The sequence below is a fragment of the Mustela erminea genome, chromosome 3 (assembly GCF_009829155.1).
Source record: "Mustela erminea isolate mMusErm1 chromosome 3, mMusErm1.Pri, whole genome shotgun sequence".
NCBI lineage: Eukaryota > Metazoa > Chordata > Mammalia > Carnivora > Mustelidae > Mustela > Mustela erminea.
The window spans coordinates 56957984-56976748 of record NC_045616.1 but is presented as its reverse complement, the minus strand read 5'-3'; the positions used below and the strand labels follow the sequence as shown (position 1 = coordinate 56976748).

General features: G+C 34.6%; 1 protein-coding gene across 9 annotated transcripts in view; it reads left to right on the top strand.

Moving 5' to 3' along the window:
* Window positions 1-18765, top strand: part of XRCC4 (X-ray repair cross complementing 4) — a 344365-nt gene that overhangs the window by 149230 nt on the left and 176370 nt on the right. For all 9 annotated transcript variants that reach the window (XR_004283926.1, XM_032335817.1, XM_032335822.1 and 6 more), the window contains exon 7: window positions 13438-13585. Coding sequence is in view for 8 of the 9 variants with exons in the window: in XM_032335817.1 (XP_032191708.1) it covers window positions 13438-13585 (148 nt within the window). In the remaining variant the exon portion in view is untranslated. The remainder of the gene's footprint in view (window positions 1-13437; window positions 13586-18765) is intronic.

The window sequence follows — 18765 nt, the reverse complement described above, 5'->3', positions numbered from 1 at the left end:
TCCTGGAGGAGCCAATGGCTTAAGGTCCTACTCCTCAGTGTGCCCTTGGAGTAAAGTGGTCTATCACTCCCATCTCCCTGGTCCCTGGCCACACTTCAAGTTCACCTGGCCTGTGACCAAGTGTTTCTGTCTTTGGCACACAGTCCTGTTTGGAGTCTCCAAACTCAGCTGATTCCTGCTGTGGTGCTCTTTTGGTGGAGGAAGGTGGGTCTCCCTGGATCTACCACTTGTGGGGTCCTTGCTCAAAGAGTTGTGGTCCAGCTGTGCCACAGATCACAGTTTAAGGTAACCCCGAGCTGAGAGCTCACTTCTCCACTCCGTCTCTGTAGTCAGCTTCCCCACTCTGATACCTGCGAGCTCTGCCACACTCTGGCACCCCCAATCCTTCTGTCACCCTGTAAGTCCTTAGACCACACTGTCCCCTCGTGGACTCCACCCCCGCTTAGGCTCTGGGGTGATGTCCTTCAGTGGAGCAGACTTCTAAAAGTTCAGATTTTGTGCTCCATTGTTCCACCACTTGCTGGGGGCCGGCCCCTTCCCTTGTGGTCTATCTTCTAGTCACTTCAGATTCACTTCTCCGCATGTCCTACCATTCAGAAAGTGGTCGATTTTCTGTTTCTAGAATTGCTGCTCTTCTTTTCTTCAATCTCCTGTTGGGTTTTAGGTGTTCATAATGGTTTGATAACTATCTAACTGAATTCCTGTGATCTGATATTATCTCAGTCTGCTACTCTTCCGCCTTCTTGACTCTCCTCTCTTGGGCAAGACATTTAATCCAATACTAACTTAGTAAAAGTGGCTAAAATGGCCTTAGAGTGCATTTAGTTTTTCTTCTCAAATTCAGATAATACAAGATAATAATTTTTAAAAAGGATAATGAATTATAGAATCAGGGCTCTTTGAGTCTCTTTGATGTCCAATGTGTACATTAGGTTTAGGTGTACAGAATAGTGATTTGACAAGTTTATTCACTATGCTATGCTCACCACTAGTATAGCTATCATCTGTCCCCATACATTCTTTTACAGTATCATTGATTATATTCCATTACTGTTTTTTTTATTCTTGTGACTTATTCATTCCTTAACTGGAAGCCTGTATCTTCCTCTCCCCTTCACCCATTTTGGCTAACTCCCACCCACCTCCCCTCTGGCAAGTCTTCTTTGTATCTAGGTTTGATTCTGCTTTTTGTTTGTTTATTCATTTGTTGTTGTTGTTTAGATTCCACTTATGAGTGGAATTCTATGGTATTTGTCTTTCTTTGTCTGAGTTACTTCACTTAGCATAACATCCTTCAGGTCCATCCATGTTGTCCCAAGTGGCACCAATTCATCCTTTCTTATGGCCGTGTAATAATTCTGTTACACACATACACACAGACACCCCACATTTTCCTTATTCGTCTGTAGGTGGACGCTTAGGTTACTTTCATATATTGGCTGTTGGAGATAATGCTGCAATAAACATAGGGATACATGTATCTTTTATAATTAATGTTTTCATTTTCTTTGGGTGAATACCCAGTAATGGAATTACTAGATTGTATGGAGTTTCTGTTTTCATTTTTTTGAAGAGCCTGTATATTGTTTTCCACAGTGGCTACACCAACTTTCATTCCCACTAGCAGTGCACAAATTTCCTTTTTCTCCACATTCATGCTGATACTTGCTATTTCTTGTCATTTGATTTTAGCCATTCTAACAGGTATGTGGTGATACCTCATTGTGGTTTTGATTTGCATTTCCCTGATGATAAATGATGTTGAGCATCTTTTCATGTGTCTGTTGGCCATCTTTGTGTCATTAGGAAAATGTCTGTTCAGGTCTTCTGCCCATTTTAAAATTAGATTGTTTGGGTTTTATTGGTGTTGAGTTGTGTAAGTTGTTTATATATTTTGTATATTAACCCCTTTATTGGATATATCATTTGTGAATATTTTCTGCTATTCAGTAGGTTGTCTTTGTTTTATTGATGGTTTCCTTTGCTGTGCAAAAGCTTTTTATGTTGTTTTAGTCCAAATAGTCTATTTTTGCTTTGTTTCCTAGCATTAGAAGATGTATGTAGAAAAATGTTGCTACAACTAATGTCAGAGAAATTACTGCCTATGTTCTCCTCTAGGATTTTTGTGCTTTCAGATCTCACATCTAGGTCTTTAATCTATTCTCAGTTTATTTTTGTGTATGGTGTTAAAAAGTGGTCCAGTTTCATTCTTCTACATGTAGCTATCCAGTTTTCCCTGCACCATTTATTTCAGGGCATTTTTTTGTACCAAAAGTAACTATTTGGTCTCACTTCTCCACACCTAATTTTATAGATTACAATAAAAACTCTCACAGAATTGCTTATAGTCATTTTGTCAGGGATTAATGGTAATGTGTAGGATCCTTCTGCAGTATTTTATTAACTCAGTATAAACATTAACTTAGTTATTTGACTGTTTGGCAGGGGATTTTTTTTTTTTTTTTCAATCCTTAGTTAAAGTATTGCTTTAATCACGTTTGGTTTGAAGGCTAGTTGGGACCCATCTAGCAGCATGGATCTTTTTGAAAATCTTTGCACAGTTTTCAAGGGAAGCCTCTGAAATTTAGCCTCATATTTGCCTTTTTACAGAACCACTATGAACTGGCTAAATTATATCACAAAGGCATTAACCTTATTATAAAGGAATTTAAAGAAGTGCAAATAGAATACTTTTTCTTAATGTATCAGAGGTATTCTAGAATTTCCTACGATTGAACAGATACTGGCAAAATGAAGTAGAGAAGTACATCAGGTCTCATAAACTCAGTCAAATACTTCTTACCCTTGTTAATCTTTAAAGTGAGGGTCTGTGATTTAGATTAGTGATTCTTACCTACCCATTTTACCATTTAATTATACAACATTTTATTTTTGCCACTCTCATCCTATTCTTATTTTGACTTGCTAATTAAACTAGTTGTCTTGCCCTAGTTCTAATCAGTTAACCCAGATTCATTGTAGATAATATGCTGGTACATTAAATACATTATTATTATTATTAAATACATTATTTAAGACAAAACAAAACTGAAAGATTTCATATATTATTTCTGTAAAACAGGTTATATTTCATTCGTTGTCTTTTTTTTTTTTTTCAAAATTCTTACCAGTTCAAGGAAATCCTAAGCTCTGTAAAAAGTCTAGGTTTTATTAAAAGTTGACCCAAATTAAAAAAAAATGAAAATTTCAAAACCTTTCAATCTCTATGAAGAAAATGCCAAAAAATGCCATCCATTGATGGAAAACCATACCTAACTCATGTACAACAATGAAAGCTTTATGTTGAGTCCAAACATTTCATGACATAGGTCACAGGCAGAGGCCGCTTTACAAAGCTGGTGAAAGCTGAAAAATTGTAGTTTTGTTTTCTGAAGACTCATTAACCATTAAAATTGCTTTCCAGTGTTTGTTATTTTTAACTACAAAATGATATAAATTGAAGGCTAATGTTGTTCTTTCATAAACTGCTTTTCCTCACTGATATTTTTCTTAATGTTAACTGGTCTGGCAGCAGCAAGCATAGCTAATCAGTGGTATAGGGTTTTACATAGATTTGAAATAATTTTTAAGAAGTTTTTTGTTAACATTGTTAGTATTTAAGCATTTGTATGAATCAACTAATATTTATTGATGGGTTACAGTGTGTTTAGAGATCAAACTAGTCTGTCTTGTACCAATAGTGAATAAGACTTATGCAGCCCCTGCCTTCATGGAGCTTATAAATATTAAATAAATTATTACAGTATGATGAAATCTAAGGATGTTGTGGGGCCATATAAAGGACTTTTAAATAGGTCACAGTGTAGTTTCAATTTAGAAGTGCTATTTGAGGGGCATCTGCGTGGCTCAGTCTGTTAAGCGTCTGCCTTCAGCTCAGGTCTTGATCCCAGGTTCTGGGATTGAGCCGCATGTTGGGCTCCCTTCTCAAGTGGGGAGCTTTTTTCTCCCTCTGTTTCTGCTCCTCCCCCACCAACTCATGTGCTCGCTCTCTTGGCTCTGCTCTCTCTCTCAAATAAATTTTTAAAAATCTTTAAAAAGAAAAGAAGTGCTGTTTGAGTTCACTCCTTAGGATCCTAATATTTAATTTTAAAACGCAGTCTTTTCTTGTTAATTCACTCAAAGTGAGGCTGGCCTTTTAATTTTCTCTTTTGGGAAATCTTCAGAGCCATCTGATACTGATGATTATCCTTTCAAAAGGAATATCCTTATGGAGAAAAATAAGAAATCAAATTATAACTAGTACTTAATAATGGAAAGGAAATATTGAAGCTTCGCAGGTTAACTTGGAAAAAAATAAAAGGTTGGACATTCGCACCTACTTTAGAACTTTCAAATTAGTTCCTTTGTAATTGCTTATGTGTCTTACAATTTTTTTGCAAATAGTAGTAGTCCTTCTGCTCTACTCAGCTATAAAATTTTTGAATACCTGATGGTGGTGTCTTCCAGGTAGTTCTTGACAAATAGAAAACAATTAATATGTGTTGAATAAGTGAAGGAATGAATGAATAGATCCTGAAGATTTAAAGAATTGAATTCATTTGGTATTAAATTTTTTTTTGGTATTAAATTTTTTAAAAGTATTTTTTTTAAATCACATTGCTTTATAGGTACAGAATAATACTTAATATGTTCAAATTAATTTTTCTTAAGCGCTGTGAATAAAGTGCTGTGATAAAGTCTGTACTTTATCTTTAGTGGTCCACCCTGACTCTGACATTGAAAGTATTGGATTTCCAAAGATGACCTCTTAAGTTACCTTAATGTCAGTAGGTATTTGTCATTACGTCTCACTTCCAGCTGTGCTGGCTAAAAGAGGAGCCTCACTTTTGGCAAAGTATATGTATATGTATATGTGAATACACACACAGACACACACACTCTCTCTCTCTCTCTCTAAGTGTTTAGTGTGATGTTACTTATCAGTTTACTTGGTGATTGCTGATTAATAAGTTAAACCATTGACCTTTTGTGCAAGGTGGTCATCATTTATTCAGATTAGATTGTGAAAACTGGGTAGCAGCTGATTACAGATTTGAAAAAGGTCTCTTTGATGAACGGTGAGGGATAATAATGTTTGCTTGTTTGCTCAGATTAGAAATTTCCTACCTTCAGATAGCCCAATTTAAGATACTACTCACTGAAGTATGGTATGACCTACCTTATCTTAGCATTTTTTTTTTTCCTTCTTCAGCTTATCTTTATACCTGTCAGTTAAGACAAACTACAGAACATGAAGGAGCCCAAGTCATTGGTTTGTTGTTTTCCCTGGTGAAAGAAATAGTGGGTTTTTTTTTTTCTTTGAATTTTTGGATTTACATAGGGTAGCATCTTAAGTTTTGCATTTTGGGTTTCCTCTCTATATTTTATATCTTTTGAAATAAAAAAGAATGACACTGAACATAAACACTTCATAAAATATTTGTGAAATTAATAAATGAATAAAACAGTGAAAAACAGCCATGGCAGATGGGCTACTGTACATTCATAACACATAATAGTTCCATGAAAGTTGAGTTATTTTGAGTTTAGAAAACCATGAAGTCATCTTACTTGGAGTTTTTTTTTTTGTTTTTTGTTTTTAGTTGTTTTACTTTTATGTCTCTGTTAAGCTGTAGATGATAGCCTGAATGTTCTTCAAATTAATCTAAATTCATCTCAGCTTGATCTTTTATAGGGATACACACACTTTGTTAATAATACTTACATGCTGAAATCAAATATTTCTGACACCATGATTTATAAAAACATTTTGTCTCATTTAATCATGGCAGATACCATGGTTAAAATATGTTTCTCATCTTAGGAACTTAAATTCTGTAATATGTCCAGGGTAAATGGCAGAACTAGAGATCCAGACCCAGGTCTTCTGATTCTTCTTTTCTCTACACCTCATTTAGAAGGCCATAAATAAATAAGTTTTGATTAAAAAAAAATTAAATATACATTTGAAAAAATTCAAGTCTTCCTATTTCTCATTATAACACTATTGGGTTATATTAGGTATATATCGAAGTACAGAGCATAGCTTCTAGCTGTAGGGTGTTTATAGTCCTTGATCTAATTGAGGAAAAAAGAGATATACATAAAAAGAGAATAACAAAATAAGACCATATGCGTGAAGTGAGTGGTTCAGACTTTAAGCCTTGCAGAGAAAGGAGAGATTGCTGTGGATTGGAGCTACTAGGGATGACTGCGGGTGACCGAAGTGGGTCTTGTTGGAAGGGAGCACTTAGTTGAGCCAGTAGTTTACCAGGTAGTAAACTCATGGGATTTATGCATGTTGCTGGCAGTTAGGCAGCAATGTCATTTTGTCTGGACCTTGAGACACTGAGGGTACGCAGGGAAGCCAGCACTGCCTCTCATGTCTGAAATGCGACCGCCAAACTCCTGCAGTTCTTCTGTCAGATGAGAAGAAGTGTGGCTTTCTGTGGAGCCACCTTTCACAATAACAAGGCTTGTGTAAAGATTCCCCATTTTCTAGATTCAGTGAACCTAATGAGAACTTGAAATTCATCCCACAGCTCTGCCCATCAGTGTTTCAGCTGTAGTTAAGTTCATTGGCAATAGTTTTTTCTTCTCTTTTGTTTTCTTTAAAAAAAAAATTCTGGAAATGGTGAAAGACACATTGTCATGACAGAGACTGATACTAATAGTAAAAACTGAGAATTCTGGAGGTGAAATCTCAGGAAAAAAAAAATAAAACCTGGTCAATATTGAATTCATAGTCTTCTGGCTAGATTTGAAAGGTTGCTAATTTATTAGCATAGTAAATATGCTAATTTATTTAGCGTATCTCTGTCTCTTTTTCCCTCTCCCTTCTTCCTTGCTGCCCATTCTTTTCCAGTCATTTTCTATATCTTTCTCTCAAGAATGCTGTTCCAGCTAGGCCACACTACTTCTCATTATCCTTTGAACATTTGCCATTCTTTTCCAACTCTTTTCAGATTCTTTCTCATATGAAAAATGAGTATGTACAACTGGGTAATCTTAATATGAATTGATTTTTTTTCCTTAAAAATGGGATGTAGTACTTGAAAGTGAAAACTTTGGTTGTTGCCCTTAAAAATATGCAAGGTTATAAATAATAGCCAATTTGGAAGTCCCATGTTTGACTTCATAGATACAGATAGAGATATAGATTGACTTTAGATCCCTTCTGCTAAATATAAAATGGATTTACTCATTTGGAGACCCTGAACCATTTTTCACGGGATCCAATATCAGAATACAAATAAAGTATCCAGCATAAGACCAAATGAAATAAGACTAAACATTAGCACAAGTAAAGGTTAGAGGTAGGAGGGGTGGAAATTTGAGGACTGCTTGAGATGAGCAATTTAATACTTAGGTACCATGTATGGGACTTGTGCCTCTTTTTCCTGTTTTCTGACATTGAGGGGTGGAAAGGAAAGGATAGGGTGGAACCTTTTCCTTTTTATTAAAGTCTATATAAATATTATTAAAATTTTCTTTTAAAGGAATTTATGAATTAAGAGAATCTATTATTATACAATTTGCTACTATATGTATATAATAAACTGAAAGAAAAACTGTTTCCCACAGTACAAAGACAAACAAAAAAAGATATATTTAATTTAAACAGTAATTAGCTTATATGCTAGTCCTTTTTCCTCGTAACAACATTACAAAGAGGCTACCCTATAATTATGAAGAGAAAGAAATGGTAGAGTGAGCTGACCTGAAATACTTGGTTATACACAACTTTTAGGTTCTTTGTGGTAAATAATGGTAGATACCAAGAAGCTAGAATGAGGAGGATAATAATAACAAATTACCAGATTAGGGTTTCCCCCACACACAATTATCAAATTAATATTTACTAATAAGTAAATACAAACTAATTCATAAACCTGTTCTGTAAACTTGAAGAAATTCCAGCCATCTGTCTTTTTAGGTAGCTCAGTCACATAAAAAGTTCACTTTTGGCAAATAAAAAGATTCCTGAGGCAGAAGTGATGATTCTTCCTGACATCAGGCCACCAATTGTCTGGAGTTCATGACTGGATACAAAATTTAGCACAAGGTGTCATCTCTGAGATTAAACAGACCTCAGTGGATTATAGCCTGTTTGTAAAATGGTGGAGAGTATCTCTAAAATATTTTAGTCAATTTTGTATATCTGGAATACATTTAATTTCCACTTATGAGAGCCCATATGGAACACTCATCATGCTTGTTTTCATGCCATGTGTTTACTAAGAGACACACATTTTTGTCATTCACTATAGTAATTAATAAATTATCTATTATTCATTGATATATAATGATATATTGCTTTTAGTAGCCCCCTCAAGAGTATGGGCTTTGGGGCACCTGGGTGACTCAGTGGGTTAAAGCCTCTGCCTTTGGCTCAGGTCATAATCCCAGGGTCCTGAGCTCGATTCCCGCACTGGGCTCTCTGTTCCGCGGGGAGCCTGCTTCCTACTCTCTCTCTGCCTGCCTCTCTGACTACTTGTGATCTCTGTCTATCAAATAAGTTTAAAAAAAATATATGGACTTTATTTTTAGAATCTCAACAATCTGCTCCTGGGCTGTGCATTTTAAAAAAATTCTTTATGTAAGTTCAATTCAGTTAATACATAGTGTCTTATTAGTTTCAGGGGTAGAATTTTATGATTCATCAGTTGCATGTAACACCCAGTTCTCATTACATTAAGTGCCCTTCTTCATGCCCATCATCCAGTCACCCTGATCCCCATTTATTTCCCCTCTAGCAACTGTCAGATTGTTTCCTAGAGTTAGAGTATCTAATGGTTTGTCTCCCTCTCTTTCATCTTATTTTATTTTTCCTTTCCTTTCCCCATGTTCATCTGTTTTGTTTCTTAAATCTCACATATGAATAGATCATATGATAATTGTCTTTTCTGGTTGACTTATTTCACATAGCATAATACCCTGTACTTTTATCCATGTTGTTACAAATAGTAAGATTTCAGTTGATGGCTGAGTAATATTCCTGTGTGTGTGTGTGTACTATATCTTCTTTATCTGTTCCTCTGTTGATGGGCATCTGGGCTCTTTCCATATCTTGGCTATTTTGGACATTGCATCTATAAACTTTGGGATGTATGTGCCCCTCTGAATTACGATTTTTGTATCCTTTGAATAAATACCAGTAGTGCAGTTGCCTGGGTCATAGGTTAGTTCTATTTTTAACTTTTTAAGGGACCTCCATACTGTTTTCCAGAGTGGCTGCATCAGCTTGCATTCCCACTAACAGTGTAAGAAGGTTCCCCTTTCTCCACATCCTTGCCAACATCTGTTGTTTCCTATGTTGTTAATTTTAACCATTCTGACTGGTGTGAGGTGGTATCTCATTGTGGTTGATATATATTTTCCTGATGCCGAGTGATGTTGAGCAAAATTTTCATTTGTCTTTTGGCCATTTGTATGTTTTCTTTGGAGAAATATCTGTTCATGTCTTCTGTCTCTTGACTGGATTATTTGTTCTTCAGGTGTTGAGTTTGATAAATTCTTTATGGATTTTGGATACTAGCCCTTTCTCTGATAAGACATTTGCAAATATCGTCTCCCATTTTGTACGTTGTCTTTTGATTTTGTTGATTGTTTCCTTTGCTGTGCAGAATCTTTTTATTTGGGTGAAGTCCAAGTGGTTCATTTTTGTTGTTGTTTCCTTTGTCTTTGGAGATGTGTCTAGCAAGAAGTTTCTGTGGCCGAGGTCAAAGAGGTTGCTGCCTGTGTTCTCCTCAAGAATTTTGATGGATTCCTTTCTCACAATTAGATCTTTCATCATTTTGAGTTTATTTTTGTGTATGGTGTAAGAAAGTAGTCCAGTTTCATTCTTCTACATGTGGCTGTCCAATTTTCCTAACACCAGTTATTGAAGAGACTGTTTTTTTTCCATTGGGTATTCTATACTCCTTTGTCTAAGATTAGTTGAATATAAACACTTGACAAAATACAGCATCCTTTCTTGATAAAAACCCTCTATCATGTAGGGATGGAGGGAACATACCTCAACATTGTAAAAGCCATGTATGAAAGACCCAAAGCAAACATCATCTTCAATGGAGAAGAACTAAGATCTTTTCCCCTAAGGTCAGGAACATGACAGGGATGTTCATTATTACCAGTGTTGTTCAGTATAGTACTGGAAGTTCTAGCCTCAGCAGTCAAATAAAAAGAAATAAAAGGCATCCAAATCGGCAAAGAACAAGTCAAACTTTCAGTCTTTGCAGATGACATGATACTCTATATAAAAAGCCCAAAAGACTCCACTAAAAAATTGCCAGAACTGGTAACAGGAGTTCAGCAAAGTCACAGGATATAAAATCAGAAGTCAGTTGCATTTCTGTAGACTAGTAATGAAGCAGAAGAAAGGGAAATCAAGGGATTGATTTCCATTTATAATTATGCCAAAAACCATAAGATACCTAGAAGTAAACCTAACCAAAGAGGAAAAGCAACTCTGAAAACTATAGAACACTTGTGGAAGAAATTGAAGAAGACACAAAGAAATGGAAAAACATTCCATGCTCATGGATTAGAAGAACAATTATTGTTAAAATGTCTGTGCTAACTGAGCATAATTAAAAAAAAAAAGTCTATGCTATCCAGAGCTATCTTCACATTCATTGCAATCCCTATCAAAATATAATTTTGATAGCATTTTTCACAGAGCTGGAACAAACAATCCTAAATTTTGTATGAAACTAAAAAAGACCCCAAATAGCCAAAGGAATATTAAAAAAGGACATCAAAGCTGGAGGCATAACAATTCTGGACTTAAAGCTGTGATCATCAAGACAGCATGGTTCTGGCACAAAAACAGACACATAAATCAATGGAACAGAATAGAAAACCCATAAAGGACCTTCAGCTTAATGGGTTGTGCATTTTTGAGTTAGGTGCTAGTAGCTACTAGGTGAGCTAGGTTCTCACCCTGATGAACAACATACATTTAATTGCATTGTATTTTAAAGTAAATTCTAAACCTTATAAGAAATAGTATAACCAGGGCCTGCCTCGGTGACTCAGTGGGTTAAGCCTCTGCCTTCAGCTCAGGTCATGATCTCAGGGTCCTGGGATCGAGTCCCGCATCGGGCTCTCTGCTAGGCAGGGATCCTGCTTCCTCCTCCCTCTCTCTCTCTTTCTCTCTGCTTGCCTCTCTGCCTACTTGTGATCTCTCTCTGTCAAATAAATAAAATCTTAAAAAAAAAATAGCATAACCATATTCCATATAAAACATGTCTTTGGGTGCCAATATATTGTCATTATTCAGAGTTTTGAAATGAATGGTAGAACTTTTTGGTAATTTCATTTTTTAAAATTTTACCTTAACATTTTAGTTTAAATAAATTTAACATTATTACCTCCTAGATGTCCAACATATCATTAAATGCATTTTTTTCCGAAATGTCTTCTAACTCTGACATTCTTACTAGCTTTGTTAATAGGCAAGGCTGAACTTTGTTAATTGCTTATGTGACCGAGTAAATCCTGGGTGAGAGCAGACTGGGGAAAAAGATCAAGAAACCAGAGTTATTTTCCATAGTCATCTCATGGCTTAATAAAATTAGGGAAGTTGTTCAGCTTTAATGTGTTCAGAGAAACTCCCTTTGTTATCTATCCTCCTCCACTCCTAAAATAGTAATAGCTAGTAAAATAATATATGAGAAATGTGGTAGAACTTATGTGCCCTAATGACTTAAATAGCTTTGGAAAGTAAAATATCCTTTGATCGCTATTGAGTTAATATTTGATCAAGGAATACTTTATCCACTAAGGAGACTTATTTTTTAGTTGTCATATGATAAAATATCAACTCAAAGTCTGTGTGATTTGGTCAAGTCATTAACCTCTCTAAAGCCTTGGTTTCTTCATAAGTAAAATAAAGGTAATAATAGTAATAAAATAATAAAATAATATGTGAAAAACTCATAGAAAAATGTCTACCACGTATGTTCTCAGAAATAGTAGCCATTTTAAGGCGGGGGGAAAGGCACCCAAAGAAGACTTTGAAGAGTGTGATCGACAAGTGTCCAAGTGATCTCCAGTCACCCAGAAGCATGGGCTGAAGCAAGTTAGAATTCAAAATACAGGCTTTTCTTCTAAGATGTGGTGTATTTGTGCAATTCTACAGAATTGCACACTAAAAATAATAGAGCTTATGGGAGAAAGAATTAAGGTTTAGGCAGACCACTCAAAATCTGTGCAGCTTTACATTGTTGTTGTCAGTCAGTTCTCTAGTTACAATCCTAATGAAAATATTAACTCCTGTAACTCCTAGCAACATTTGCACCCAACATCACAGTCAGCTAACCATTTGCATCACATTTCCTCTCGGATGGAGTAGGTGGCAGTTACTGAATGCACTTGATTCTAATAATTCCATGAACATTAAACATCTGATTCAAGCTACAGGGAGAAATGTATTCACAGCTTTCTGTAACAGAAAGCTTAACTGTTGAAAAGTATAGGGTTCTTGATTCTACTAAACCAACCCTATTTGTGCTAAAGGAATTGACTTGTACAGAATTTTTGCCACTCATTTCCAGCTCTTTAGGACTTCATACATTGTTAAGGCTTTCTCATTAATTGGGATGAAAGCTTGCCCCTGCTCACCTTCAAATGTTAACATGCTAGACAAAACTCATATAAACCCGCAAGACATCCAAAGTCCAAATTATATTGGTATTGTCCATTGTTTACCAATGGCAAAGGAGGTCTTTAATATAAATATGTATTTATATATGTATACTGTGTATTAGATGAATGAATTCTGAACTCTTCTTAAGCTCTTTGGAACTAAGTTGTTTATAGAGAATAAAAGAAATATAAATAAAACATGTTTCTCTTGTTGCTTCTGTTTCATGTATATCAAACACTTTTAAGGGTAGTTTAATGACTAAGTCATAATAGAGACATCTGTTAGTGTTTTCTTAGATTTTTCCTGTGCTTATTCTCTGTAGTTGGCTGAAAAGTCTATGCAATTATCTCCGGATCACTAGCAGAAGTCCCCATTCCTGTTAAAAGTTACGTTTAGTATCAATTTGATTTATCCTATTCCTGTAGCAGTATTTGCAACCCCCCTCCTCAACAAACACCTTTCAGGGGTGTCTTTCAGGCATTTCTGTCTAATTCTAGCATTGAAAGATCAAACTGTGCCTTTGATGTATTTGGGAGGGTTTTGCGCAAGATAGGCAGAGACCATTTTGATCAAATTATTCCATGTGTATAATATACTTTATGCTTTATATTGCTATTAAAGTATTGTAATCTAACTGGTCCACTTTTCCAAATGTTCATGAATTTTTTAAAAAATAGTTATGCTATATTTTAAGAGTGTCACTTCATATCAGTGCAGCCAGTTCTTATGTACAAATTATATGCATAATTTTGTTGGGTCACACTGATTATGTCATTTTATTTTAGCTGCTTTAAGAGGAGATGATTCCCTTGTTTCAAGTCCTGATGTAACGGATATTGCACCAAGTAGAAAGAGGCGGCAGCGGATGCAGAAGAATCTTGGGACAGAACCTAAAATGGCTTCTCAGGTACCTGGGCCTCAAGAAGAGGAGAAGTAAGTCATTTTGTTTTTTGCCAAATGATGAAATATCTTTTTAAAAAAATCTAATATCTGATCTCAAAAATTATATTTTTATTTCTAAGTTTACTTAAGGCTATTTTTAAAGAATAAAAATTGTGACTTGGAAAGTATAAAATGTTCAAATCAGTATATTTTCTCTGGTATTTGGTTAGTTCCTATTAACATTTAAAGCAGAAGCGCTAAAAATATATGCAAAATGTCTTTTTCTTGTGGTTTTTATAGATTAATTAGAAATGGCATGTAGATACTAAAAATATTAGAATCCAGCTTGTGTTCAGTAAAGTGTTTCAATCTAATTTACTGCTTTAAACAGACCCATATAGCATTTGAATGAGCTACTTGATTTGGTTATGCTTAGAATTTTCTCAAGTGAAAAGTCTCTTTCTAGTCATCTATTTCTTTCTATTAAATTTTGGAGTTACATGCTTTATTCTTGAGAGATTTTCACTCTTTCATTCACATACCCTCCTTTGATCTGCATCCCAATTTATTTGTAATGAGCTGAGGACTTGGGATAATTAACATTTTATTATAGTGAAATAGTCAGCATTTATAAAGAATAATTATCAGTTGAATCCAAAATGAATGTGCACATCATTTGTATGTTTGGATATATGTATGTGTCCCCTTAGAATTTATTTATTTTCCTCTTTAAAAAAAAAAGATGTAGTTATTTATTTGAGAGAGAGAGAATGGGAGAGAGAGAGAGAGAGAAAAAGAGAGCATGAGTGGGGAGGATCAGAGGAAGAAGCAGACTCCCTGCTGAGCAGGGAGCCCAGTGTGGGACTGTATCCCGGGACTCCATGATCATGACGCTCGAGCTAAAGGCAGTTGCCCAACCAACTGAGCTACCCAGGTGCCCCTTTATTTTTTTCTCTAAACTTTTTATTAACTCAGCAAATAGTTATTAAATAATAACCTTATGACAAATGATATTACAGATCAGTGGTTTCACAGTGTGGAATAAGGACCCCTGGGGGTATCCATGAGCTCATCCCTTATTCAATTTCATACCTGGGTGGAATATATTTCATATATTGCAATTAAAATAACATGTCAGATCTGTTGAATGGAAGAACTTTTCATTCAAGCCAGCAAAGAAATAGATATGCAAAAGTGTAAAAGATTGCTCTCACAGGAGCTTCTTCTTGGGAAATATAATAATCTTTCATAAAGAATATGATTTTGTGTTATCATGTACTGGGTTTATTGTTATTTTTAAATGAATTAATAAATATATAAAAATTTTCCGGGTTTTACTTTGAATATGATACAGTCCACATAAACAAAAGGCTTTTGAGGTCCTCAAGAACTTTAAAAGTGTAAAGACATCCTGAGAGTCAAAAGTTTTAGACAATGAGGATGCCAAGACAGGCATAGTCCAAGCCTTCAGGAAACCAAGAGCCTGACAGGAGGGAATTTTCAAGTTTCTCGTTTAAAAATAAGTGTTGTAGGGGTGCCTGGGTGGCTCAGTGGGTTAAGCCGCTGCCTTCTGCTTGGGTCATGATCCTAGGGTTCTGGGATCGAGTCCCGCATCAGGCTCTCTGCTCAGCGGGGAGCCTGCTCCCCACCCCACCCTGCCTGCCTCTCTGCCTACTTGTGATCTCTGTCTGTCAAATAAATAAAATCTTTAAAAAAAATAAATAAGCATTGTACAGTTAAGAGTAGAATTGGTTTGTGTGTGTATTTATCATTGGGTTTTTTATTCTCTCCTCAATTGGCCTGATCTATTGGTACTTGAAAATGCCTTTATGTTTTTCTGCCCTTATATCCTCAGACAATACATATAAAAACGCAATGTATACTAAACTCTTACTGATTTGTACTTATCATCTGAATGTATTTATTAGCTCATAAACTCCTGGCTTCATAGAATTTAAAGGTATTGCATTCTCTCTTTTAAATAATGAACCAAAAATATTTCCAATTTGCAAATATTAGAGCAGCCAGGCCATTCCTGTAGATTATTGTGGGGAAAAATAAAATTATAGTTTGAAGTATTCAGGAAACTCTGTACTTGATTCAGTCAATCTGTAAGCAAATGAGCAGTGAGAATCACTTCTGTGCCAGACAAACTGGATGTTGAGGATTCAGGAAGAGTAGAAAACAAACCCAGCCCCTGTCCTCATGGAACTTTTGGTTTAATTGTTTTTTTGATAAAGATTTCAGGGTTTGGGTGAAGAATGAAATATATTCATTTTATGCTAGAGAGCTGCACCTTAGGTCTTTTCACTCTGTGTGTGAATGATACACAAGGTTTTGAGGTTACTAACATTTTCTGATTACACGGTATTGCTTGTAACAGGTTTCCAAGATGCGCTGTACAGAGATGAAAAAAGTTTAGATCAGGATCAAAGCTAAATATTTTGTTTAGACTTTTTAATAAATGTAGTGTATTTGTTTGCATACTATCTATATGCAATTAATGTTGTGTTCCTTTTCTGTGTTTTCATAATCATGACAGTACTTATTTTGTATATTTTCCCTACTTTAAAAGTTGATAAAAACTTTGAATTGTCTGTTAATTATATTACTTTGAACCTTTAGCCTCAACTGGCCCTTACAAGAAATGAAAAACATATGCTAGATGTCAGGAAGCATTTTAAAGATGAAAGGAAATCAATCTGATGGAGAATGGTTGATACCCCGCTTTACAGTTCCTCTTCCTTTGCCCAAATAAAACAGAAAGAGAAATTGTGTTTTTTGTTTTTATTTTTGTATACTTTTGAGTTTTGTTTTTCCATTTTGAATACAGAAGGCTGAAATTTTATGGCTGTTAAAGTTTAAAGTCCCGGTTTTGTTTTTTTTTTATGAGTTTTCTTAATCAAAAATATTAGAAAGCTTCTAGAAAACAAAAAAATAGGAACAAGCTCTTAACTGAAGAAAACTTAAGACCTTCTCAAATACAGACGATGAACCCTTATTTTATGTCTTTACATTCAAACTACTACCTATTTCCTAACTTCCCAAACATCTTTTTTCTCAGGTGACTTCTCTTATACCTCAGTTAGGCAAATATACTGGCGCTGTAGCCTCCCAAACAAATGTAGATGTGGGTGTTGACTTCTTAAGGTTGAAAAGATATTGGCCCCTAACTCTAAACTTCTTAGTGTCCTAAGCCCTCTTTGTCAAATTCTGTGGCCTCTAGTTCCTTAAAATATTCCCACTGGGCATCTTCCATATATTTTCTTTGGCTTCTCTTGCCTTTTCCAGCTCTGTACCTCAAAAACAAAGTGGAGGAAGGGAAGATTACTCTGATTCAATTTTTTAAAATTGTATGTCTGCTGGACGTATTTATGCAAGTCATTTATGCAAGTCATTGCCTCTTTCTGGAATTTCGTTTTCTCATTTGTAAAATGAAAGGATTGAACTAGGTAACTGTAAAATCTCCCAATATCTGTAATTTTATTATACTTTTAACTACTACTTTTAAAACATGAACATGATTCAGCAATAAATTACTTATATTTATTAGTTATTAGCAATTAAAATTCATGAAAAATAAAAGATTAAAAAACAAATCTCTACAAATGAGAAAATTATCTTTTAAGTTTATATATTTATGAGTATTTCACAATGTAAAGATTTTAGTACATTTCTAAATACATGGGTTGGTGACATTGTACTCTTTAAAAAATCTAAATACTAATATATGTTAATCTCTGTGTGTACTAATCTATACTAATGCTAATCCATAAAACAAAAGCATGGCAATTTTTAACTTTATTTAAACATGTATTGTGATATTGTCTTTGGTACAGTGACAAGGTATGGGAGAATAGAGAGAAAATAAATGAGAATTGTGGTAGATGTTTTCTTTCATTCAAATCTCACACAGATCCTACAAGGTAGATATTAATTTACCCTTCTTACTTGAAAAACAACTCAGGCTCAGAATTATATAATTATTTTTCCAGAGCAGCACGTCATTTTATTTCAAAGCCTATGCTTGGTCTCCTGCCTGAAGGGGCTTATCCTCTATTGACAGACAGAGATTTACACAAATAATTTTGTGATTATAAGAACAGAGTGAGAGTAGAACACCAGCCTTCAGATTTTTAATTGGAATATTTGGAATTGTATTCCAAATTTTTATATCATAAGTGGGAGTAGTTTTAAGTCATTTTGTGTGAATCTGAGACCCATTTTTGATCTATGGTCGAGAGGTATCCTTAGAACTAGTCAGAGGGGTCTCTAATTCCATCTCACCAGCATGGCAGTATTAGAAAATCAAAGTCTGTTATTTATCTATCATATTTCAGCATGTTCATGGTTAAAAATTATAGTAACCTAGTTCCTTATGAACTAATGAGATAGCATTATAAAACAGTAAATTGTAGTTTAACTGCCTTTGATTAAAAATTGCATTATTTTCTAGCTGAGGGAAGTAAATCAATTTGTAAGTAAACTTTTAAAATTTCTGGGAAAACTATGTATATTAAGTATGAAAGAGAATTTGTAGTAAAGTTATTTGTACCAATAAAAATACTAAATAGTGAAATACACAATATAGTTTTTAGCAGAAAACGTGGCTAGTAACTACTGTGGAAATGTTTACCATATTTTGTAAGATTTTATTAAAATATATTGTTTATGTTATATTAACATATAGTTAAGTCAAGCCTGAAATATTTGCTCTTGATAAAAAGTATGCTTAAAACTTCAGGAATAAGATTAAACTAAATAGTGAAACCACGTAAAGACCCAAGTCTGATCATTTTTTCATTCTGACCCTCTGTTAGCTCCTTTGTCCATTTTTCTATGGTAGAAAGAAAACAGATTTTTTCTTCAGAAAGATGTAAGGAACCAAGCAAATTAGAAGTGCCTTCTCAGAGTGTCTGGGCTGTAAAACACCATGTAATGAATGGATAGTAATGCAGTTAGTGAACAACTAGATACCTTCCACACAGGCAAATTTTGCACATTAATTTGTCAATAAATATAAAAGTTATATTGAAGATACTTTCTCCATAGATTATCAAATGTTAACATAGGAACAAAGTAAAATTCCATCCTTACGTGAGAACAATTATTCTTTAGCCATATAAGAAAATATTAACAAAAACCAGAAAGCTAAAGCTAAAACTACATTTATAATGGCCACAACTTTTATAATTAAAGTCTAGTGTGTTTAGTAAGTTCTAAAAAAATGT